Raw genomic sequence first — 25,652 nt, 5'->3', positions numbered from 1 at the left:
ATGGACGTCAAAACGGCATTCCTTAATGGTTTCCTTAAGGAAGAATTGTATATGATGCAGCCGGAAGGTTTTGTCGATCCTAAGAATGCTAACAAGGTGTGCAAGCTCCAACGCTCGATTTATGGGCTGGTGCAAGCATCTCGGAGTTGGAACATTCGCTTTGATGAGATGATCAAAGCGTTTGGGTTTACACAGACTTATGGAGAAGCCTGCATTTACAAGAAAGTGAGTGGGAGCTCTGTAGCATTTCTCATACTATATGTAGATGACATACTTTTGATGGGAAATGATATAGAACTCTTGGACAGCATCAAGGCCTACTTGAATAAGAGTTTTTCAATGAAGGACCTTGGAGAAGCTGCTTATATATTAGGCATCAAAATCTATAGAGATAGATCGAGACGCCTCATAGGTCTTTCACAAAGCACATACCTTGATAAGATATTGAAGAAGTTCAATATGGATCAGTCTAAGAAGGGGTTCTTGCCTGTGTTGCAAGGTATGAAATTGAGCTCAGCTCAATGTCCGACCACGGCAGAAGACATAGAAGAGATGAGTGTCATCCCCTATGCCTCAGCCATAGGTTCTATTATGTATGCCATGCTGTGTACCAGACCTGATGTAAACCTTGCCGTAAGTTTGGTAGGAAGGTACCAAAGTAATCCCGGCAAGGAACACTGGACAGCGGTCAAGAATATTCTGAAGTACCTGAAAAGGACTAAGGAAATGTTTCTCGTTTATGGAGGTGACGAAGAGCTCGTCGTAAAGGGTTACGTCGACGCTAGCTTCGACACAGATCTGGATGACTCAAAGTCACAAACCGGATACGTGTATATTTTGAATGGTGGGGCAGTAAGCTGGTGCAGTTGCAAGCAGAGCGTCGTGGCGGGATCTACATGTGAAGCGGAGTACATGGCAGCCTCGGAGGCAGCACATGAAGCAATATGGGTGAAGGAGTTCATCACCGACCTAGGAGTCATACCCAATGCGTCGGGGCCGATCAAGCTCTTCTGTGACAACACCGGAGCTATTGCTCTTGCCAAGGAGCCCAGGTTTCACAAGAAGACAAGGCACATCAAGCGTCGCTTCAACTCCATTCGTGAAAATGTTCAAGATGGAGACATAGAGATTTGTAAAGTACATACGGACCTGAATGTAGCGGATCCGTTGACTAAACCTCTCCCTAGAGCAAAACATGATCAACACCAGAATTCCATGGGTGTTCGATTCATCACAATGTAACTAGATTATTGACTCTAGTGCAAGTGGGAGACTGTTGGAAATATGCCCTAGAGGCAATAATAAAAGCATTATTATTATATTTCCTTGTTCATGATAATTGTCTTTATTCATGCTATAATTGTGTTATCCGGAAATCATAATACATGTGTGAATAACAGACACCAACATGTCCCTAGTAAGCCTCTAGTTGACTAGCTCGTTGATCAACAGATAGTCATGATTTCCTGACTATGGACATTGGATGTCATTGATAACGAGATCACATCATTAGGAGAATGATGTGATGGACAAGACCCAATCCTAGACATAGCACAAGATCGTATAGTTCGTTTGCTAGAGTTTTCCAATGTCAAAGTATCTTTTCCTTAGACCATGAGATCGTGTGACTCCCGGATACCGTAGGAGTGCTTTGGGTATACCAAACGTCACAACGTAACTGGGTGACTATAAAGGTAGACTACGGGTATCTCCGAAAGTGTCTGTTGGGTTGACATGGATCAAGACTGGGATTTGTCACTCCGTATGACGGAGAGGTATCGCTGGGCCCACTCGGTAATGCATCATCATAATGAGCTCAAAGTGACCAAGTGTCTGGTCACGGGATCATGCATTACGGTACGAGTAAAGTGACTTGTCGGTAACGAGATTGAACGAGGTATTGGGATACCGACGATCGAATCTCGGGCAAGTAACATATCGATTGACAAAGGGAATTGCATACGGGGTTGATTGAATCCTCGACATCGTGGTTCATCCGATGGGATCATTGTGGAGCATGTGGGAGCCAACATGGGTATCCAGATCCCGCTGTTGGTTATTGACTGGAGAGTCGTCTCGGTCATGTCTGCTTGTCTCCCGAACCCGTAGGGTCTACACACTTAAGGTTCGGTGACGCTAGGGTTGTGAAGATATGTATATGCAGTAACCCGAATGTTGTTCGGAGTCCCGGATGAGATCCCGGACATCACGAGGAGTTCCGGAATGGTCCGGAGGTAAAGAATTATATATAGGAAGTGCTGTTTCGGGCATCGGGACAAGTTTCGGGGTTATCGGTATTGTACCGGGACCACCGGAAGGGTCCCGGGGGTCCACCGGGTGGGGCCACCTATCCCGGAGGGCCCCATGGGCTGAAATAGGAGGGAACCCAGTCCATAGTGGGCTAGGGCGCCAGCCCCTATAGGCCCATGCGCCTAGGGTTTCCACCATGGAAGAGTCCATGTGGTGGAAGGCACCTCTAGGTGCCTTGGGGGGGAGGGAAACCTCCCCTTGGCCGCCGCCCCCCCTAGTAGATCTCATCTACTAGGGCCGGCGCCCCCCCTGGCACCCCTATATATAGTGGGGGGAGAGGAGGGATTTAACACCAGCCCCTGGCGCCTCCATCTCCCCCCGTTACGTCTCTCCCTCGTAGTCTTGGCGAAGCCCTGCTTCTGTGACGCCCTGCATCCACCACCACGCCGTCGTGCTGCTGGATCTTCATCAACCTCTCCTCCCCCCTTGCTGGATCAAGAAGGAGGAGACGTCTCCCGTCCCGTACGTGTGTTGAACGCGGAGGTGCCGTCCGTTCGGCGCTGGTCATCGGTGATTTGGATCAGGTCGAGTACGACTACATCATCACCGTTCTTTTGAACGCTTCCGTGCGCCATCTACAAAGGTATGTAGATGCATCTGATGACTCGTTGCTAGATGAACTCCTAGATGATCTTGGTGAAACGAGTAGGAAAAATTTTGTTTTCTGCAACGTTCCCTAACATCGGACTCCTCGCTGTTCATCCTACGTCGCGGTCACCACCTCGCCTACCTGTTGTTGTGGACGACATCATCCTCACCGCAAGCTCCGATGCTCTTCTCCAGCGCATCATTGACTCGCTCCATATTGAGTTCTCCATGACGGATCTTGGCGCCCTCCACCACTTCCTCGGCATCAACGTCATGTCCATGCCAGCCGGGTTGTTCCTCTCTCAGGAGCAATACGCTCTTGAGATACTTGATCGCGCGGGCATGCTCAACTGCAAGCCGATCTCCACGCCGGTCGACACGCTCGCCAAGCTCTCCATCGACTCCGGCCCGCTCTTCCACGACCCGACGCTCTACCGTAGCCTGGCAGGTGCTCTCCAGTACATCACTCTCACGCGCCCGGACTTGTCCTACGCCGTGCAGTAGTGCTGCCTGTTCATGCACGTGCCCCGTGATGCGCACTTCCAGCTCGTCAAGCGCATTCTGCACTACCTTCGCGGCACCACGCATCTCGGCCTACAGAATCACCGCTCCGCCGCGTCAGAGCTCGTTGCTTACTCTGACGCCGACTGGGCGGGCTGCCCTGATACACGCAAGTCCATGTCTGGTCATTGCGTTTTCCTCGGCCCCAACCTGCTCACTTGGTCCTCGAAGCGGCAGAACACGGTGTCCCGCTCCAGCGCCGAGGCCGAGTATCAGGCCGTGGCCAATGCCGTCGCTGAGTCCGCCTGGCTCCGCCAGCTCCTCGGCAAGCTCCACCAGCCTCCTGCCCGTGCCACGGTCGTCTACTGCGACAACGTCAGCGCCATGTACATGTCTCGCAATCCGGTGCAGCATCAGCGGACGAAGCACGTGGAGATCGACCTACACTTCGTCCGTGAGCGCGTCGCTCTGGGCGAGGTGCACGTCCAGCACGTCCCCACGAGCTCTCAGTTCGCGGACATATTCACCAAGGGGCTCCCGACATCAGTCTTCGACGAGTTACGCTCCAGCCTCAACAATCGAGAACCTCACGTTTTGGCTGCGGGGGAGGGGGGGGGGGGTTGGAACACGTCATCAGGTCCACCTCGGCGTGGCTAACTGCTAGACCGCGTCCTCCGGTGGATCACCAGAGCGTGCACTTCGTGCGCACGCCCACGATCGCATGCACGGCATGCTCGGCATGCGAGCCATTGTAGCTACCGATCACCTCCCCATGTATCTCTCTCTCTCTCTCTCGTGTAAACTGCATATATATACCCCTCGAGGGAGGAGGGGAACTTTTGGTTCCTGGGTACATATGTACCCTATATGCAAAAAAATAGATTAGTAATTCAACAAAAAGTCAAAAATTTCTAAAAATATTTTTGATAAAAAACTTGACCTTCCATTGTACTAGTGAGAAAAGTGACAAAAACATAAAATTCCTCTTTGACTTCTTTTCAAAAAAGACAAATTTCCGGTCCAAATAGCGTGAATAGTGACCTATAGTAGCAAATAAATTGTCTTTTTCGCTGTGAAGTCAACATAGTTTTCTTTTTTGTGAAAATGTGTATACTAATGCGCAAGTAAGTCAACTTTATTCTAAAAATAGTTTCTTAACTATTTTGACTTTTTGTTTAACTATTAAAAATAAATCCCCATATAAGGTACATATGTACCCAGGAACCATTGGGTATTTCCCCCTCGAGGGATGGAATACAAGTGTGGTCTTTTGCTTCATTACTTAACTACCTGTCCCTGTTGGTACTTTTGCTGTTGCAGAGAATGCTTGAACTTCCAGGATTGGTCTTTCAAAGAAATGAAAACTTTGCAGACTTGGTTTTGCTCTAGCTGATTTACATGTACGCACAGGAGTCGGGAGAACTAAAGTGAAACTTGTAGGGTCGCATAAGCTGCTGATTGACTTGATCTCGGATTTAATTATTTAATTTCATGTGACAATGTACATCCGCTATACTGATGTACCTGACGCCACGTAACAACATGCAAATTAAGAAAAGAAAAATAATGCAAGTCCGACTCGGTACGATAATTCCGAAACCGAAACGTAATGGGTGTCAAACCTGGTCAGAACACTCGCCTCCCATCGATAAATACCTGGCGCCATACGCGATCGCCAAAGCCGGCTTTCCTTTCGTCGGCTCCGGACAGACACTGCTCCTGCCACGTACGGTGCTCTCCCTGCACGTTCCGATCAGCGATTACTCGACTGCCATCTCCCGAATCGCCGGTGACCCAGCACTCGCTGCGTGGCCAATGCTGCTCCAGCCGACGTACGACCCGCTGCAAGCCGACGTCCCGGCCGTTCATCCCTTCTCTCCCGCAGTCGGCGCCAAGAGAAACCTAGGGCGCAACTGCGCGGATCCCTACGAGCCCGACGTCGACGCGGACCTCCGGGCCAAGGAAAGGGACACCAGGGAGCACCCTGACGCCGACTACATGTCCAAGATGCAGCAGGGCCACCTGAGCACGTCCATGCGCGCCGAGCTCGTGCTCTGGATGGACGCCTTCGCCCGCCACCTCGGCGGTCTCCCGGAGGGCACGCTCTGCCGCGCCGTCGTCTACCTCGACCGCGTCCTATCCGTGCGCCCTGTGCCGGCCCACGACGAGGCGCTCCAACTCGTTGCCGCCGCCGCCGTCTCCCTCGGGGCCAAGTACGAGCAGTCCGCCAGCGGTCGGAGGCTCGACGCCCAAGTCGTCGAGGCGTTCCTCGGGACCACCGTGCACGCGGTGGAGGAGATGGAGGGGGAGCTCGTCATGGATCTCAGCTGCGTCATGGACGGCCCGACCGCGTACACGTTCGTCGAGCACTTCACGAGGTTCTTCGAGCGAGAAGACGAGTTCTTGGTGAGGTCCCTGGCGCTTCGGTTGGTCAACCTGACGTTGGCGTTTTTCGGGTTCGTTGGGCGGATCCTGCCGTCCGCCGTGGCTGCATCGGCGCTGTTCCTCGCCAGGCAGATCCTCGGCGTGCAGTTGAGCAACGATCTGGAGGAGGTGACGGGGTACAAGGCAGTGGACTTGATGGGTTGCATATGCTCCTTGGTGGAGCTGCTTCCTATGAAAAAACTCTAATCTGTAAATCTGTAGCTGGACTGTGTATGTACCATGAGCAATGTAATTCGATGGGATCGATCCATGTATCATGAACAAAAACCTTATTCCAAATTGATGGCATGGACTGTTCTTCAGTTCTTTTGTCTTTGAGAGAGGTTGTTCATGAGTTGCATATTAATGCGCCTATTGTATTGTGATATTTTGTATACAATTACAAACTGATCTAATATGGTATGGGTGAATTTCTGAATCTTTTTTGTGTATATGAAATAGTTTTGGACACCAGTTTGATAATCTAACATCTCGACTGCGTACATTTTTTTATAAAGGGTGATATATTAGTATCGAGCGGATATCAATTACACCGCCCTCTGCGACAACACAATGTTGAGAACAAGTCTAGCCATCGAGTATGCACACAACCACAAATAATAATGACAAAGAAGAAAAAACAAAGCGCATGACCATAAAAAGTCATGTCGAGCCCAATCAACGACACACAAAAATGAGCGACAACACCTAACACTACCCTTGACAACACATAGACTATGATTAAAAGTTCTCCAAAAACGAGGCCTCCAGAAAAGGAACAACACACATATGCCACCACCGTCGCATATATCCAATAAAAACAGATCAAGAGTTTTCACTCCCAAGGAGTGAGTTTGATAGCAGAATAATTTACATATGATAAATAGTAACAAAAATAATAGAATACAGAAAGTGGCCCATTTTTTATGTATGCTAAGGACAGGCCGGTAGTGCTTCTTATAGATGAGGCCCCCAAAGGGCAAGAAGACGGGGAAGGAGGGCAAGGCTGCCCCCCCCAAAACGAAGGGCTTGTGGAAGTGCTCGACGGTCACAGAGGAGCACATCACCGAGCTCCGGGGCTTGTGGATATTGATCCGATGGTCTACAGTGACTGACACGAGAATTGTTTTTTTCAGGCGCCTGTCGAATAGAAGGTCCCTTCCCTCCCTTTTTTGTTTTGTTTTCTGGAAAACATCATGACACTCACCAACATGAATACACGGAGAAAAGCACAATAAAACTCAACCGAACACCTCCAACACGTGAAATTAATTATTTTGACAAGCCAAGAACGCCGCACATCACCAGATACGCCATACATCATCATACATCATAGTACTAGTTAGAATCTAGCAGCTTATTTCACAACGCGATGGAAAACATCAAACTAACTGAAAGCCACTACACACTACCCAAGTCCAATGCTAGCACGTTAAGCTTCTGTGCTTATTAATCGACCTGACCGTAGCTAGTTCACCACACGGCAGTTACGGCGGACCTCGCCGGCGTCACGGCCGCCGGCCGGCGCGAGCCTCCCCATCCGCAGCATGGAGGCCGCGAAGTCGTCGAAGAAGAGCGCCGCGTCGAAGGCGTAGTCGGCCACGAGCGCCGCGACGTCCTCCGCCCCGGAGCCGGCGGGCGCGGCCAGCGCCTGGTCGGACGGCAGCAGGCCGTCGCCGGAGAGCAGGTTGATGTAGTACTGGTTGTCGAAGGTGGCCGGCGTGGCCAGGTCCAGGTGCGCCAGCGCCGACCCCGCCGAGCCCGCGCACAGCTGCTGCAGCGACTGCAGGAACCCCGTGTCCTTGGCCGACTCGCCCACGCTGGCGAGCCGCGCGCTGAACGTCGTGCACCGGGCCTTGCCGATGGTGTGCGCGCCTGTGATCGTCGTCGTGCACATTACAAGAATATACAATTGTAATTTCTTTCTCTGCAGAAGTATGTGCGATGATTCAACGACGGGACATTACCGGAGAGGGCGACCATGTCTTTTGCGATGAGGCCGACGTTGGTGAACTTCTGCACGAGCGTGGCGACGCCGGAGGTGGGCGCGGGGAGGTTGCTGTTGGCGGCCTGCAGGCTCGCCGTGCGGCTGTCCTTGCGGCCGGTCTCCACCTCCCAGCTGGGTCCACCAGACTGCATGCACCGGCCGGCGGCCATCCAATCCATTAGTGATGGTTAACGTGAGTGTGTACGCCCGCCGTGACCAGTGTATCATAAGCAAGCCGAAGTATAACATACGGCGACAACGGAGTCACGGGCGGCGATGGCGAGGACGTCGGCGCAGGAGACCGTCTCGGGGCACTCCTGCTCGAGCTCGGCCTTGATGGCGTCGATGACCTCGAACCCCCTCAGCGAGTTGATGTTCGGCCCCGCCGTCTTCTCGCCGACGAAGAACGGCTTGTCGTCCAGGAGCACAGAGCCGTCGCAACCCTGAGAAGCAAAGCAACAAGAGGGCAACACACTCACAATGGCGAGACTAGAGAGCGTGCGCCGGAAGCTCTGTTAGCAGCTCTTGGAGTACGTACATTGACGAAGCAGTCGTGGAAGTGGAGGCGGAGGAGGGAGGCGGCCATGCGGGGGTCGGCGGCCACGGCCTGCTCGACGGCCGCGCGGACGATCTCCTCCGCACGGGGGCAGTCGGCGCCGAGGGACACGCCGGCGCCGGCACTGGCGCCGGCTCCGCCATACCCGATGCTCACAGAGGCGCCGGCGCTGCCGGTGACGCAGGACTTGTTGACCGGGCTGGCCCCCGCGGAAGCGGCCAGTGCAGCGAGCAGGAAGGCCAGGGCCATGGTGGCGCGCTCCATGGCAGTGTCAGGAGAGGCTGCTGCAGCTGGGGTGGTCTTCGAGTGACGCGGTCGATCAGTCTGTGCGCCAGTCGCTGGCCAGTATACCTTGTGGTGATGGTGATGAGGATGGAGATTCATGTGGTCTCGGTCACGTTTATATAGGAAAGAGAGGGAGAGCAGGTGAAGTGGCCGCTGGTCATGCCTTTTGCGTGACAGTCGAATCCTTGGTCCTAAGTTCTGACCTTGTGTACGTACATTGGAATGTGCTGTACAAGAGAATCATGGTGCATATTTGGGATACATGCATGCATGGTAAGTTCTGGCTGCCCAAAGTGCATACTGTACGTGGAGAGTACCAGAGGTAGACATACTTGCCCATCATGTTCAAATAAATCACAAACTTGAAAATAATGCGTGGTAGATAATTACATTGTTCCTTTCGCAAAGAAAAAAAAAGGGTAATTACATTGTCCAGTTCACTGGAAAAAAGTAGAGCTTTTCCACGCGTGATGGAGTTCTTCCTTGTGCTTCCGTGGTTAAAAGATGATGGTAATGGAGATGGTGAAGAAGGCGTGGAAGCAAAAAATAAAATAAAAAATGCTAGGCAAATGAATAATTTTAGGAGGCTGCTACACGTTGACCGGTAGCTTTTTAGAAAGATCCTCCGCCTCTAGCCGTTAGATGGAGAGTTTCACAGCCATCTGACCGTGCGCTATCCGCTGGCTGAAGCATATCATTTCCCATAAATTGTAAGTCATCCCCGAGATAATAAGGATAATTATGAGTCTTGCACCGCATGCACAGAAGATACACTATGCTTGCATTTTCCACTAAAGAAAAAAAAAAGGGGGCAAAGTCGAGCTCGGTTAAAACCGATCGTAAGATGCAACTAGCTCCGTCCCAAACTATAAGACGTTTTTTTGCAGTTCATATGGTATTGTACGTAGCAGTAAGCATAGTACGTAGAATAGCAGCTAATCGCGCGCGACCTGGTCATGCATGTCATCGGTCACACACGAAATCGTACCGATCCATGCGTACCACGGATCCACGATGATGTTTGCATCCTGCGAATGCACGGTAGTGGGGTGCATGCATGCACAATGATTCACCGGATGGGGTTGGCAGCAGGAGCAATGAGAGCTGCATGCACGGTCTGGGCTGGTGTGTGCATGAAGCGGTCAAATTTACCTCGAGGTGGATGTGGATCGATAGGGACGCGCACTGTTGGATCGGCGGAAGCTCATCATTGATCGCAGGGTACGTACGTACGTGTTGGACTTGGAATTACTCGCGCGCGCTAGAGAGATTTCACTCGCGGCGACCGGGTCTTGCTCACGCCGTTGGGCATGCATGTGCAGGCTGACCGATCCTAGAAAGCTTCCTCTGCGTTTGCGTTTGTTGAGTGAGGGGCCGGGCCAACTAAACCAGTGCGCATGCACGTACGAGCGCGCGTAGTCGGTGAACCGTCCAGCGGGCACGTATATATGCTATAGCTCTATGGGAAATGACGTTGGTTCCCGGGTATACACACTCGATATGGATTTATTTTTTAATAATTTCGTAAAACCTCATAAAATTTCACAACTTTTTTCGAGTAACTTGGCTTTCTTTTGCACTAGTATATAAATTTTCAGGAAGGAAATTCTGTGTTCACTTCTGGGCAAAGAAAAACAGAACCTATTGCTATATAGTACAAGTTATTGTTCACACCTATTTGTCCTTTAATTTTTTATTTTTTTGCCCTGAAGTCAATTGGGTTTTTCTTTTGTGATTTTTTTACGAGTACGATAAAAGGTCAAGTTTATTTCGAAAATTATATTTAGAATTTATTTTACTTCTTATTTAATTACTAATTTTCATATAGGGTGTATATACACCCAGGAGCCAAACATTCTTGTCTTTGAGTTCCTGATTACATTTAAATCATTGGGGTACCGAAGTCTTCATCTTGTTGTATCCACCGGTGCCTCGCTGTGAGCATGACTCTTTGTCACCTCTGGTCCTCCGTCTTGGCGGAGAAAATTTATGTAAATCCAAAAGCATGCAAAAGCAGTGGCCAGAAAAGTCGCCATTGTAGACCAAAAGTCGCTGGTGAATGCAATCGGTCAAGCAAGTCGCCAACTAAAGAAAAAAAAACTAAAAGGAGCTTGTAAAAACCCCGGAGACCACGACTCCCGGTCGAATCCAAACAGATCCACCGGAATCAATTCAGACTGGATCCTAGAAGACCTATCGAAGACACACATCCACATGCACTCTGCCGGCGATAAGCACACCAACAAAATGAGGATAGGGCGGGGAGGACATTATCCTTACACTAGGACAATGAAGCCACCTCGCCGCCACAATCTAGTCGCATAGACACCCTAAAGAAAACCTGAACCAAGTTGCCCACGCGGTTGACATATTACAGTTATGCTATCATTCAAAATTCCAGATAAAAACAGCAATGACTTGGTTGAGTGGGTATGCTCATTACTGGAGATGACGTAGAAGACAAGAGATCAAGATAGAGAATGACACCCCTCCAGAAAGATGGAGTAAGATAAGGCAGGTCGAAAGGTCTCATGCTTTGTAAGCTACCATATATCTTGAACAAAATGTCTTTCTTCAGTCACAACGAGAAGTAATATTGTATTTTGTGTGAATAGAAAACAGATTCAACACTTTATATCAAAGTCAACCAACGTTTTTATCTATAGCTGAATCTTCAGATATTGGAACAAATTGAAGTATTTATGTACCCGCATAAAATATGCCAACAAATTTCTATCAATTGCAAAGAAATAATACCTCTACGGTGGCTTCTCAATTACCGATTAACCTTTGTTTTTTTCTTCTACGAAAATAGGGAAGACAATAAGCCTCTACACCAAGTGATGCACACAGTCTATCCCAATTAAGCTTGATGTGTTGCCATAATTAGCAGTTAGGGACCTACGTTCAACCAAGTTCTTCAAACTGTTGTATTTGCATCTATACTGGTTAATGCACTCCATTTTTTTCTTAAAATGGATGTTATCAAGATCCACGGCCGAATTAACGGTGCACATTCATTTTACAATGATAGCCACATAGAGCTTATTTATCATCGTGAGATCGTTACACTCACTAAATGCCTGCATCACTCACTGCCTTATTCCATGGTAGAGTAGGTATGTGACTGCGTATCTCCTTGGAGGCTTCATTTATGCAGCCATGGCACGAACATGGCTTGCGCCACCATTGTGCTGAAACTTGGAGACCGCACAATCCGTCGAGAAGAGGCCCGATGAGAAGTACTTTGGCGTGCCACCCATGATGGGCATCTTGGCTGTGACATTCATCTTATTGACGTAGTTAGACCGGTAGGTTTGGCCGAGCACGCCATCGACAACGTCGGTGAGGTAATGAAACTTGAAGCGAAGGTCAAGGTGCACGAGACTGTCCTTCGCGGTCTTGCCATAGCTGTGGATCTTAGAGTCCTCGTCCGTGATCGGCACGGCGTTGGCCGAGATGCTGAACACATTGGCGAAATCCACCTTGATGGAGTTGACAATGTCTGTGCGTTGCACGGATAGACCGGATTGGACCTTGGACACCCACTGGGCATTGTTGGCGGTGTCTATATTGATGGGCTCCCCATTGAAGGTTATCTCAATGTGGTCCTCGTCCTCCTCCCACTCGACAGCCTTGCGAGCGCCTACAAAGAGGCGGTGGTCGCCGAAGGTGACACCGATGGCCTGTATCCATGTGAAGTTCCTCCCATTGACGGGGTTGTGGTTGCCGATAAAGTGCGCGTTGATGTGGAGATCGACGTCGGAGACGATGCAGAAATCCTGATCCTTCCTGCCATGGAAGTAGTAGGTGACACCGTCGCCACCGGTGAAGCTAGGGTCGCCACACGAAGTGCCTGGAAACTCCACACACCCTACATACACGGATCAAACTCAAAGGTGTATAAATCGACACTAATCCAAAAGTGAAATTTAAATTTGGTATGCAACGTATTGATCGACATATGAATATATACTGGACGTACTGCATGTGGTCTCGCAGTAGCTGCATGACATGGAGCAGGACTTGGGGCAGAGGTCCGGGCACTGCGCGATGCATGTATCGCCCCAGTCGTCTTCGCAGGTGAAGATGCGGTTGGGTTTGTTGTAGTTGACACGGTAGGGTTGGCCGTTGGCGTAGGAGGGGACCTGGGACTGGGGAGGCGGGGTGTGGTGGGAAGGAGGAGGGGTGTAGGGAGGATGCTGGCCCACGACGCCTACCGCAAATGCCGCCACCAGAAAGAAGCACCAGCCTACCAGTGCCCAAGCCATTGTTGCCACGACGAGGGTGGTCGATCTAGATGAATATTGCAGTGTGTGTGTCAGTGTATGTGTGTGTTGTTGTTGTGTGGCAGCTATAGTGTTAGCGAGGGATATCTTATAGGAGATGGATGGCTGTGACTTTAACGGAAAGGTTATTTGGAGGGCAAGTGACTTGTTTGGGAAGTGCCGTAGGGCAGGAAAAAGTACTAGCAACTTGCTGGATGGAATTGACTAAGTCAGGGTCTACCATCTAGTTGACATACATATATATATGGCCAGCTAGATGTATGCATAGCCGTGATATTTGCATGCACGTGCAGTTTATAATGTAAAAATAGCTGCCGACAGGTACTTTTGCTGCTCCTTCACATGATCAAGGCAAATTATTTGTGGCACACTCACTTGATCCACCGGATCAGCATCTGTTTATAGTTTCCGAGGGAAGGGTTGATTTGTTCAAGAGGTCAAAATGTTGGTTCATGCTGGAGGACTGAAACCATTCCATTATATATCGCCATTCTCATGGATTCTCAGGTGTATATATATATAGATGACATGTCGTCAAGTAGAAGGAGAGAAATCAGGATATAATGAAGCCGCTCAAGAAAGATAGAGAGAGATAAGAGAGGTGAACGAATCTTGGAACGATATTCATTTTCTAAATAAACACGTGTGAATAAATTTCAAGCAATTGTAAAGAGAAAAAACAAACCTACGGTGGCCTCTTGCCGCCCAACCTTGTTGCCACCTTTACTCATGGTTGGCGACCCACGTTCAACGCCGATTCTAGGAAAGCAAACTCGATTGAGCAACCAGATATGGGGTTTACTTCCCTGCAACAAAAGATAGGACGCCGATAACGCCCACACTTGTGGGTGTTAACGGGTCTGCCCACATATTTTGTGTGGTGTCTAAGAGTATCAGCCCACACGCATACGTGTAGGCGAAACAAGTAATGTCCGTGCGTTTTTTTTTCGCAGTCCCTCTCACATGCCTACGTGTGGGCAAAATAGATAACGCCCACACGCCCGTACATCAGGCCTCCTACATCATGGTCCCACACACCCCGCGTGACAGTCACCACGCCCTTCGCAGTTGTCATGGTCCGGACCCTCTTTCATGTTCGTTTAACTGTAGTTGCCATGTCGCTGAACTACAGTTGTCATGTCGGACAACTATAGTTGTCATGGTTGCTCAACTGCAGTTGCCATCACAGGTCAAGTGCTAGATGCTTTTTTGGACAACCGCAACTGTTGCCATGTATGGTTTGGTTTACTATAGTTTCCATGATTTGAAAACTTTAGGGGTTGCCACCTACTAACACTAGACAGTTGCCATGTATGGTCTGGTTTACTACAGTTGTCATGATTTGAAAACTTTAGGAGTTGCCACCTACTAACGCTAGGCAGTTGCCGTGTAGCGCTACAAAAAGACATGGCAAAATAATATGTTCGGGTAAAGAGAGAATTGCTATCTGCTTACAAGCACACTAGGGCAGTTGCTATGTACCCTGCAAAACACATGGCAACTGACATGTTCGGGTAAAAGAGAGAGTTGACATCTGCTTACAAGCACACTAGGTCAGTTGTCATGTACCCTGCAAAACACATGGCAACTGGCAGCTTTGGGTGTGGGAGAGGAGACGGGTGTGTGGGCGAACTGACAAATGCCCACACACAGCCCCTGTGCGTGAGTGAAAACTGACGTGTGGGCGAACTTGTAAACGCCCACACACGGTCCCTCCGTGTGGTGAAAATGAACGTGTGGGCAACCGGATGAATGCCCACACACCAGCCCAGTCCTACGTGACACCACAAACATGCCAAGATTCGTGCAACCACAAACAGACGTGGATTCATGCGTGTGGACGAGATGCAAACACCCACACGTGTGGGCGTTAGTATTTCCGAAAAGATATGGGGTTTAATTCCCTTCCAAGATTTTGGAAAATGTGATGAAATCATTACTGTTACAACTATATGCTTGCAAGAAAAACAAGAAGTGCATACAAAGGCTGAGCTCCATAGAGCTCTTTGTTTATTTTTCAGCGAAAATACTATTTTCATACATTGAAAAAATCTGAAAAGAAAGTATATACATAGATGTATATTTGTAGTATACAAGTATAAATTCTCATGAACATATATGTTCATATGTAACATACACAAAAAGATAGATACATAGATTAAAATGGTTTTTTCTTTGTTGTTTTTGGGCCAGATATTTTTGTGTAGCATGCAAATAATCAAATTACTTGATGAAACTTTGTACATACCTGAAGAACATGCATATGTATTTGTATTAAAAAAAGACATTTTTTGAATTTTTAAATATATTTTGGTTTTTTAAACGGGCTCCATGGAGCCCGGCCTCTACAATGCCGCACTCTGCATTTTTTTGGCTATTATACATATTAGTTTCGCAAAGTAGGGCGTTTTGGAGGTCGAGCGCCATGGAGGCCATTTTTTTAAATGAACTTTTCAGTTTAAAAAAGATCTGAAAAACAATATACATATGTACAAAGATGTAATGTATATATGCGTAAAATTTCACGATGAAATACCTTGAATTGCAAGCTGGAAAATATCATGGACTTTCAGAATGAACAATGCATGTGCTGAAAAGTCACATGTTTTTTTTATGTAGCTCCCATTTCAATGCATTTTGTGATGCAAATTTGCACACAGGTACATTATGGTGTGTCGGTATATGTGTATTTGTCATGGAAGTATAAATTTTGAGTTTTTATAAAATTCGCCTCCATGAAGCTTGGCCACCATTTAGCATTTTCGGCGAGGGTCGTCCAGTTGACACAGTCCTACAGTATGTAATTAGCCCTAGACGAGGATGTCTGCTTTATGGGTGTATATAAACCCTATATGAGGAAAAAAAGTAATTAAATGAAAATTAAAATATTTTAAAATAAACTTGACCTTTTATTGTACTTTTTAAAAATCCAAAAAGGAAAAAAACGTTGACTTCAGAAAGAAAAAAAATTAGGCCAAAAAAGTGTCAATAGTGACTTCTATAGAATAATAAAAATATTGGAACTGAAGTCAACAGCGGTTTTTTATTTGCGAGAATTTATATACTAGTGCAAAAGAAAGTCAGGTTTATCCCAAACAGACATTTAAACTTTGTTGAATTATTCTTTCCCATATAGGGTGCATATACACCCAGGAACCAAAGGGCATTTCTCACTAACCATGTACTTTCTTCGTTCCGAATTATTTATCATAGATATAGATGTATCTAAATGTATTTTAGTTCTAAATATATTCATTTCTGCGACGAGTAATTTAAAACGGAAGGAATACTATCAAGAAGATAGCCAACTGTAAAGAAGCCGACATCATGTTGGTGCTTCCGCGCGTCGGTGACTACCAGTTGCCGACTAGAGCATGTAGCGATGACCACCTAGGCGAGAGAGAACAGAAGCATGGCCCCTTATTTCTCTTCTCATAAAAACAACGGGCCTCTGTTTCCCACTATTCAGGCCCGTTCGCATATTGGCCTGTTCGCCATGTTGGTGGATCTTGGGCGCGCATATGTGTCGCTTATAGCATATAGTGAGATGTAGGGCAGACTGGCGTTTCCTATTTGGCGCTGCAGGCGCCAGTTATAGCTCATTTTGCAAACTGGCGCCTGCAGCGCTGGGAGCTGGGCCGGCCCATCTAATATTTTCTATTTTTCAAAACGAAAAAGACGAACCGGCGACCTCCTCCTACTAGCTGGGATGAACCAACCACCGCCCTAGCAGACCTCAGCTGAAAAAATTCATCTTTCTACCCTTTTCATCGTTCCTCTTTTCTTCTCCTTCTTCTTTTTCTTCCTTTTTATTCTTCCTGGTTCGCATACTTTTTTGTTAAAATGGACGAGCTTTCTTAAAATTTGAGAACTTATTTCCAAATTTGATGAAATAATTATTAAATTTCGATGAACTTTTTTTATAAAATTGGTGATTTTTTTTTCAATTTCGATTAACTATTTCCAAATCGGAAAACTTTTTTTTCATTTTTGATGAACTTTTTTCTAAATCTATGAACTTTCTTCAAAATTGACGAACTTTTTTCAAAATCAGTGAACTATTTTTCAAATTGGATGAACTTTTTTAAAAATCGATGAACTTTTTTTTCAAAATCGGTGAACTTTTTTCAAAATCGACGAACTTTTTTCAAAATCAATGAACCTTTTGTTCAAAATCGGTGAACTATTTCCAAACTTATGAACCTTTTTTCAAAATTTCATGTACTTTAATCCTAAATTTTGTGAACTTTTTTCAAATTCGTGATATTTTTCTCAAATTCATGATTTAGTTCATTTTGTACGCACCTTTTTCAATTTTATGAACTTTCTCAAAATTCACGTTTTTATATGGTGCATTCGTTTTTTATTTAATCATAAAATAATACGCATAATAGGCTGGATAAATAATAAGGATTATTTGTCCTCAAAATGAACAACTAAGGAAGTACGGCTAGGTTGTGTTTGAAGATTTGGTTGCAGGAGGTGCGAGTTCGAATCCTGGGTCCATAACATTTTTTTGCTATCCGCGCTCTTCCCTCCGTTTCTTGGGCCGGCCCACAACGCGAGGCATGCGACCGCCGCTATCGCTAGCCAGCGCCTACCGCCTACAGCGCCGAACAGGAGCTCCCGGGAAGACTCGCCTGAAGCGAGTGTTGTACTGGACCGGCCCAGCGCACGAGAGGCAAGCCACAACCTCATTTTTCTCGGGGTTCTCACATTTTTATGTTTTCAATTTTTTTATACTTCCAAATATTTTAAATATATTACAAAAATCACATTCATTAAAACAACGCTCGTCATATCGTTGTGCCATAATTTTATGATGGGTCTTTCGTTTTAAAAAATCAGAGCTTTTCGGGTCTAGTTTACCGATCCGTCCATAAATATGTATGAAAGTTGTAGTTTATGTGATGGATGTGACCGGTATCAATCAATGAAACAGTGGCTCTATGCAGGATTTCAATAGAATGAAATACATCATAAGTAGTAGTAATTGAAAGCCCTGGGACTGCAACCGGAACTACCCGATCCACTGAAATATGATAAGGGATAGGTACTTCATCCGCTGGTATCATTGTAGAGTGATCGCTACCTATCTGGCTTGAAAAGCCCCCCCTCCCCCCCCCCCCCCCCCCCCCCCCCCCGCGTCGTCCGCTCCTGGGCGACACGGGGGCGAACCCCTAGATCCGGCGCCAGGCCACCCCCGCCCGCCTACTCCTCCCTCCGCCGTCGTCGGTGGCCGTCCCGGGCTCCGCCCGTGCGGTTGTTGGCGGCGGCGGGGCGTCCCTGCGTGCTCCCTTGCCCGGATCTGCCCCCATCTCTCCTCCCGACGGCGACCCCTCCTCTCAGGCATCCTCTCTTGGCGCGGTGCTCGGCCCCGGATCTGGCCTCTGCGGCGTCGGCCATGGCGGCCGCCGTCCCGGCCGTGCTTCGGGGTGGCTTGAGGTCCAGCTGCCCGTCTGGCCGCCATGGTGGCCTCCCTTCCAGATCTGCGCTGGTGGCAGCCTGTGGTCCTCCTCTTGACCGGCGGGAGGACGTGTAGGGGATGTGGCCCCTCTGCCCGGCCTGGGCGTGCTGCCCCTGCTCCGGTTCTTGGGGTTGCCCCCCGGCTGGATCTGAGGTGTTTGAGCGCCGCAGGCCCCCTTCCCCGGTGGATGTCATGGTGGTCTGGTTCGTCGTTCTGGCGTGGTGTTGGGGCTGCTCCCTGTGTTGGTGGAGATGCTCGTGGTGGGTGGATGCCGGGGCGGCGGCCCCTGGTTGTGCGGGCGGCGCCGGCTCTACGGCGAGCGGCGGTCGCGAGGGCTGTACCGCAACCTCGGTCGTGCGGGCGACGAGGTTGTGGCGGGCGTGCTCTGTCTGGTGAAGATCGATGCCCTCCGCTCGTGGATGCACCCACCGGCCTGATCCGGCCATGGCGGCTTTGTCGACTCGGCCCGTGCTCTCGGGTTCGGGTGGTTGGGAGTGGAGTGTGGGACCGGGGGAAACCCTTGGCCTTTGGTGGCCATGGCGAGGCCGTCTCCATTTTCTTGGAGTCGGTCCCCTTCTTGGAGGCCTCGTTGAGATCCCCTTCTGCTTCCTTCTTCCTCGCTCCGCATGGGGCGAAAGCCCTAGTTCCCCTTGTGGGCGGCGGCGACGTGTCAACGTCGTTCCCTTCCTGGAGGCGTCGTCTGGGGTTCGTGGAGGTGTGGATGGTGCTTTTCTGCTTGGTGAGGGCAATGTGGCGGCGAGCTGTTCGATGTTCTTCGTCTTCTCCGCGCGGTCTTCATCTTTTGTAGGCGCTCTTTAGCTTGCGTCTGGTTGGGTGGCTGCCCAGGTGGTGGTGAGGTCGTGGGATCCCAGCGGAGGTGGTGCTCTACTCCCTCATGCCCGGGCTGCCAGGCGGCATTGTCCAATCGGCTCTATGGTGAGCACTCTACCTTCCGACGGTTCGGCGCCCTTCGAGCCAGGGCGAGAGGATAGTGGTCTTCTTTGGAGGTAGAAGCGAGTGGCTTGTTGTCCTTGGCATGTTCTGCGGGAGTAGGCGAGGAGATGTTGGTTGTCGATGCTGGTTTCTTGCTGCCCTCACCCTGCTGCTGGTGTGGCTACTGCTCAGGGTGTCTGACCTTGGTGATCTTGGCTAGGCTCCTATTACTATCTCTTGTTTGCCTGTATCACAAATAGGTCGTAAGCTGCTATAGCTCTCTGTATCTTTGCCGTTTCTTGTTTCTTTACTTGTTGTACGCTTACTTGTAATCCTGGCCGGTTGATGGCTTTGTTAATTCAAAACTGGGTTAGGTTCGAGCCTTTTCTCGGGCTCGGCCGACACCTTTTCTCTAAATCCGGCTTGAAAAGGTGGTCCGGGAGCTTCCTCTCTTCCAGCAAGCAAAACAAGATCCAAGTGTAAGAGCTAGTCTATTTTTTATTGTACATAATGCAATTCGATTCCGGATTGGTTTCGAATAAAGGGAATGCGCGAGCAGGGGCAAAGATTGGGGCTCTGGCTCTGGAGACTGTTCGAACGAAAAGAAAATGACTTCAAACAAAGTAAGAAAAGCTGGTATTAGGTTTTTCGTAGTTGGAGTCATGTTTTAGCTGCTCTTGGCACAGTTGACTTAATGGCTTAGTTTTCCTTCTTTTTTTTACCAGAATGAAAAAAGTTTCATAAAACATTTGAAAAATCTTAATCAATCATTTGAAAATATGTTAAACGTGTATAAAAAATGTTTCTCATGTATACAAAAAATGTACTATGTGTATGACAAAAGTTGATCATTTATTTAAACATTCTTAATCAAGCATTGAAAAATGTTAAATGTATACAAAATATATACAATGTGTATGGAAAGAATGTCGAACTTGTACTTAACATGTTAAATGTGTATTAAAAATTGTTCAAGTGTATAAAACAATGTTGTTCATGTGTTGAGTATGTTCTAAATAGCAATAAAATGTTTTTTCACACACAATGTACATTTTTGAATGAACCAGGAAGATTTTAAATACATATTTGACTTTTTTTTAAATAAATAACTGATTTTAAAAATATATGTTTTATGTCTACTTTTGCTTAATATACGTTCTAAATTTTTTATACACATGATCAACATTTTTATACACATGTTTACCATTTTAAAAATACATTATTAATATTATATATATATATATATAAACTAAAGAAAAACTAAGAAAAGCAACAAAAACTGAAGAAAAAAACAATGGAAATCAAAAGAAAGGAAAAGAAAAAATCCAAAGGGAAAACTACAAAAAGAATGAAAAACAGTGAAAACCAAGGAAGAAAACGAAGAATACCGATGGAAAATATGAAAGATAAAAAGAGAACCAAAAAAATGAAGAAGAAAAGAAAAGGCCAGCAAAAACCAAGACAAATAAAAGAAAACAATAAAATATAAAAACAGATAAAGAAGTGAAATACCTGGTGAAAACAAAAAAAACATAAACACTTGGAAAGAAAAAAAAACAGTTAAAGCAGGAAGTGATTGCGTACGAGTGAGCAAAAAAATCAGATAAACAAGCCGGCCTAGTTGCTATTCTAAAGGGAAAAAATTAGACCAACTCAGAAGCTAACCTTCATTGGCATTTTTTTTATATAAAAGAAACTCCACAAGTACCACACATTCGAGCCGGGACTTAAATTCGAATGCACTAACAGCAACCTCAGCTGCCCATCCGATCCTCTGCTATTGAAGGGAAAAAGTCCTTCAGGCGAGAGAAGCTAAGGACTCGCACACAACGGCTCCTGTACCGGGTCTCTCATTCCATGGCTTTTTGTACATTTTTTAGTTGCTTCAAAGAAAAGTATATGTGCGAATCAACCTGTGGTTGAGTTGGTTAGGTGGACAGTGATATCCCCAACCCACCAGGGTTCAAATTTTGGTGTTTGCATTATTTCTGGAGGTGCTCATAGGGATATGATATGCGCGTGTATATGAGCGCTTGTGTTTGTACTGATGCTCAAAAAAAAGTATACATTTTTTAGTTACAAACTACAGTATCTTTTTCCCCGGCTGAACTATATATCATATTTTGACACATTTGTTTCTTAAACAAAATGTTTCGTGCTATCTCTATAGTAGAGACGAGAAATATTGTAAGTCTAGAAGCAAAAGCTAGCGGCATAGCACCTTTGACTCCTAAGAGCATCTTTAGCCGTGTCTTTAGAAAGGCCTTTTCAGACGATTTTTTCATGCCGGCATTACAAAAAACGGTTCAGTTGTGTCTTTAAGAGTCTGATTTTCGCCGGCCTAGGCCGAAATCAGTGTCGGTGGATCCAGACCGAACCCGACGCGTTGGGGGGCGCCCAGGGGCACCGGGGCGAGTTGTTTTGGCGCGAAACAGCCGCGGACCCGTCGAGTCAGCGAGACGGGTGCTTCGTCGCCCTCATCGCCTCGATTCCCGCGAGAATCAATGCCACGGCTGCCGCGCTGCTGTCGCCGGTTAGCCTTGCCATTGATTCCTCACGGGCGGCGCGTCACGGGGCGGCGCGCCAACGCCTCCCCTCCCGCGCACGCGTACACACGAGCGCGACTATATAAACCGGTGGCCTCCCTCGCCTCTGGCCACACCAGCCCTAGCCGTCGAGCTCTACCTCTCCCGTGCGCCGCCGTCAAGCCCTCCCTCTCCCTCTCCCGTGCGCCACCCCAAACCCTCCCTCTCCCTCTCCCGATGGCCGAACGTTTCCCCGGCGACAAGGCGGCGGCCAACGACTTCGGCCGCCGCTTTCCGCGAACAGGAGTCATGGCTCCTGTTCAAGGCCAGCATCCCGGCACCGCGGGACATGCGCGCCGGGTCGACGGGGTGGAGGATCAACAACGGGGGAGTGCCCATTCCCCCGTTGCCCGACGCCGTGGCGCGCGCACCCTACTTCGCCGCCAAGGTAGAGATCCTGCGCTCCTCCCTCACCGACGAGCAGCTCGCCCTGCTCTAGTACGCCGCCGACAACCACGCGGCGTGGACGGCGTACTTCGAGCACCGTCAGCAGCAGAGGCTGGCGTCCACCAACAGGGCGCCGGTGGTGGGCGGCACGAAGAACAGCGAGGGGCGCCACCTGTGGTGGGGCGTCCTCGGCCGCACGCTTGAGGGCGTGCTGACGCACCTTGATGGCGGCAACAACCCGCCGCTGGCATACCCTCCCCGGCGAGGGCGGCCGCCCCGGCCCAACCTGACGCGCCGGGTAATGGATGCCCAGGAGGTTCGGCTCCTCCTCGTCTTCCTCCTCGCACTCTTCTTCCCACTCCTCCAGCTCTCCGGCGCTGCTCGACGTCAAGACCGAGCCCGCGGCGGAGACGCCGCTCGGCCGGCGCACTCGTAGCGCCGGCATCGTCATCAACGAGGGCGGCCGGCGCGCCTCCTCGTCAGCTCCTCCGCGCTTCGTCAAGTCAAAGACGGAGCCGGGGCTCGTGCCGGTGAAAACGGGGCCGGGTCTCCCCGCCGTGAAGACGGAGCACGGCGACGTGGAGCTCGAGGACGACACGGCCCTGGGATGGGCGCACAAGGACTCCCTGAAGATGGCGAGGGAGCGTCAGTGCGCCGCCCTGCGGCGGTTCGAGAAGCGCCGCCGGGGCCGCGACGAAGGAGTCGTCGTCGTCATCGAAGACAGCGACGAGGACGACGCGCCGCCGCCACCAGTCCGCCATGGCGATGCCGGTCAGGGGTCCACCAGGGACGGCCGCGTCAAGGAGGAGAAGGCCGACGATGATGACAGCGGTGAGGATGGCGGCGACGACGGCGACTACTCCGCGTTCAGCCAGTTCCTTTTTTAAATATATTTGCTATGTAAAAAGCCGCGAACATGTCCAATATATGTCAAAGTTTGTTGAAATTTAGACGTGTTCAGCCAAACTTCGCTGAACGCTTTCTTTTTTGAAAAAATCTAGACGCGTCTGAGGACGGCCCTGGGGCGGTGGCTGGGAACCAACTCGTCCCAGAGCGTTTTTTTGCGCCGGCTCACCTCCAGACGGCGATTTTAGGCGCTGGAGATGCTAGAAGGAAAACGGTTCAAAGTATTGCATGTATTTTCAAGTGTTTTCAATCTGTACCGAGCACTATAAATGAAGCATGAGGAGAACCTCGTACGTCCCAGTCGGCCAGTCCACATCGACCTTAACCTCCAGCCGCTCCTTACCCCACGCAGCCAATGGCGATCTCCAAGCTCATGGCATTGCTCTTCGCTTTCACGGCTGTGGCAGCGACGCTGCCGCCGTCCGAAGCGAGGGTGCAGGGGTTCACCACCACAACCGCGAACCAAGAAGAAGCAGATCCTTCGTCCAAGGCCGCCGCCCAGGCCGGAGGCACCCCCGGCTTCTCCCTCCCGCTGCCTCAGATCCCCGGCCTTCCGCCGTTGTTCGGCGGCTTTCCCTTCCCGCCATTGCCACAGATCCCCGGGCTCCCACCGTTGTTCGGGCCGCTCCCCGGCGCGCCAGGCGCTCCACCAGCTCAAGGCCTGCCCGGCCTCCCACACTTCCCGCGCAGCGCTGGCTCTGCTGCCGCCCCATCGCCGCCACCGCCCGCGGAGTGCCTGACGCCATTGATGCAGATGGCGCCATGCGTGGACTACCTCACCAACATCACCGTCGTCACGCTCCCGGCCACGTGCTGCGACGGCCTCAAGTCGGTCATCAGCGGCGCGCCCATCTGCCTCTGTCACGGCATGAACGGCGGCATGAGCAAGCTCTTCCCGAGGCCCATCGATCCGATCCGGATGCTCATCCTGCCGCTCGGGTGCGGCGCCATGCTGCCACTAGGGACGCTTCTCACGTGCTCCGGTAAGTTGCAGCTTTTACGTGTTTTGTTCTCTCGTTCCGTGTGGATCGTTAATGAATTCATGATGATGTTCGACAGCTCAACCCCTGCCGCCGCTGGCGCCCCCTACTTCTCCCGTGTCTCCGGCGCCTGCTGGTTCTCCCGTGTCAGCACCTACAGGTAATATTAATTTCTAACCACGACAATCTGAATTCTGTGATATATGCGTGTCCCTCTAATCTATTTATATTATTCCCTTCTGATTTTGTCTTTCAGAGGCTTCACCATAAAAAAAAAGGGAAAAAGAAAGAAGATGATGAATGGGTAGGAGAATGGTTTCGTGAAGAGTATTTACTCTTAATGTTTAGTTACATGGCCGCTTTAGTTTTACCAAGACATGATACAAGGGATAAGATCTCATCGTTTCGGAGTTTAAATAGCCACGGAGAGTATAGTCATGTGTAAAGGTCGTCAATGAATAATACACTAGATGAATATACATTCGTTATTTGAATTCTTTGGTTTACGTGAGATAATGCTTCAGTGCCTTAAGGCATCTGCCTTTGTATTTATGACATGTGAACCCAACAGGTGGCTGGTCCACATGTCCGTTTGTGTGATGGCCGAGAATGCCTTTTGTTGTGTATATATACATCTGTGTTGTTTCTGTTCGGCAGCGGTTGAACAACATTCACATCGTCAGAGACCTTGGCTGCAACCTAGCTAACCACAGCTGAGCATGCATGCATGTCCAAGTTTTTTGTTGGTGATAGCATGCATGTCCAGGTTGTTTTTTTAGGCAAATGCATGTCCATGTAGGCACCATGTCCAGGGTGAGACAGAATAACGGGCCTCTGTTTTCCAGTTAAAAAATGGGCGTATGTTTTCCTAGCCCACGAACGAAATGCTGCAGGTCCACTCCGGATGTCGCCCACGGCCGCCTGGAGCTGTCTGTTTGCTTTGCCTCAAAAAACAACTGTCTGTTTGCTTTTTCCACGTCGACGCGATGACACGACACGCGGCCGAGAGCGCGCTGGCGTGGCCGACACGTGGGAGGATTCCCGGGCCGAATTGCAGGAACGACCCTGCCTTCTTCCGGATGCGCCGGTTGCACCCTGGAGAACTGCCTCCTAGTTGTGTCGAGTTGGAAAAATGTTTTCACCACATGAAAATATCCCAACACTGTATAAAAAGACAGTTAGAAATTAACACTACTTGGGATAAATCTACGCAAATGATAAGTGCCACACGTGTGGCATGAAGCACTTCGGTCATGATATTTTTTGCAACTAAAATTGTCATTAAAAAAGAAAGAACAAAAAAAATTAAAACTTTCCATCCAAAAAGGAAGTTGTCATACTTGACAACTAAAGTTATCATTTTCGCGTCACTAAAATTGCCATAAAAAACGTTCGAACTTGTCATATGTTCATGTCAACGTGTGGCACTTATTAGGATCCTAAATCTAGGACCC

At 49.0% G+C, this 25,652-nt stretch overlaps 3 protein-coding genes across 3 annotated transcripts; 1 reads left to right on the top strand and 2 right to left on the bottom strand.

Moving 5' to 3' along the window:
• The first annotated feature begins 5,214 nt into the window (after positions 1-5,214).
• Positions 5,215-6,030, top strand: LOC125506341 (putative cyclin-F1-1). Its single transcript, XM_048671182.1, has one exon. The coding sequence runs from the start codon at positions 5,215-5,217 to the stop codon at positions 6,028-6,030; it is 816 nt and encodes a 271-aa protein (XP_048527139.1).
• Positions 6,031-7,064: 1,034 nt separating this feature from the next.
• On the bottom strand, positions 7,065-8,740 carry LOC125556450 (peroxidase 40). The gene is made up of 4 exons (XM_048719181.1): positions 8,349-8,740; positions 8,062-8,253; positions 7,791-7,956; positions 7,065-7,698 (listed from the first exon to the last, which is right to left on the bottom strand). Exons 1-4 carry the CDS (start codon positions 8,628-8,630, stop codon positions 7,292-7,294), a joined length of 1,047 nt encoding a protein of 348 aa, XP_048575138.1. The 5' UTR covers positions 8,631-8,740; the 3' UTR covers positions 7,065-7,291.
• Positions 8,741-11,510: 2,770 nt separating this feature from the next.
• On the bottom strand, positions 11,511-12,997 carry LOC125556449. Its single transcript, XM_048719180.1, has 2 exons — positions 12,637-12,997; positions 11,511-12,525 (listed from the first exon to the last, which is right to left on the bottom strand). Exons 1-2 carry the CDS (start codon positions 12,920-12,922, stop codon positions 11,804-11,806), a joined length of 1,008 nt encoding a protein of 335 aa, XP_048575137.1. The 5' UTR covers positions 12,923-12,997; the 3' UTR covers positions 11,511-11,803.
• Between the last annotated feature and the right edge of the window lie 12,655 nt (positions 12,998-25,652).

Source organism: Triticum urartu, chromosome 5 (genome assembly GCF_003073215.2).
Source record: "Triticum urartu cultivar G1812 chromosome 5, Tu2.1, whole genome shotgun sequence".
Lineage (NCBI taxonomy): Eukaryota > Viridiplantae > Streptophyta > Magnoliopsida > Poales > Poaceae > Triticum > Triticum urartu.
The sequence above is the reverse complement of the archived record's forward strand: the minus strand, read 5'-3'. Positions and strand labels throughout refer to the sequence as shown.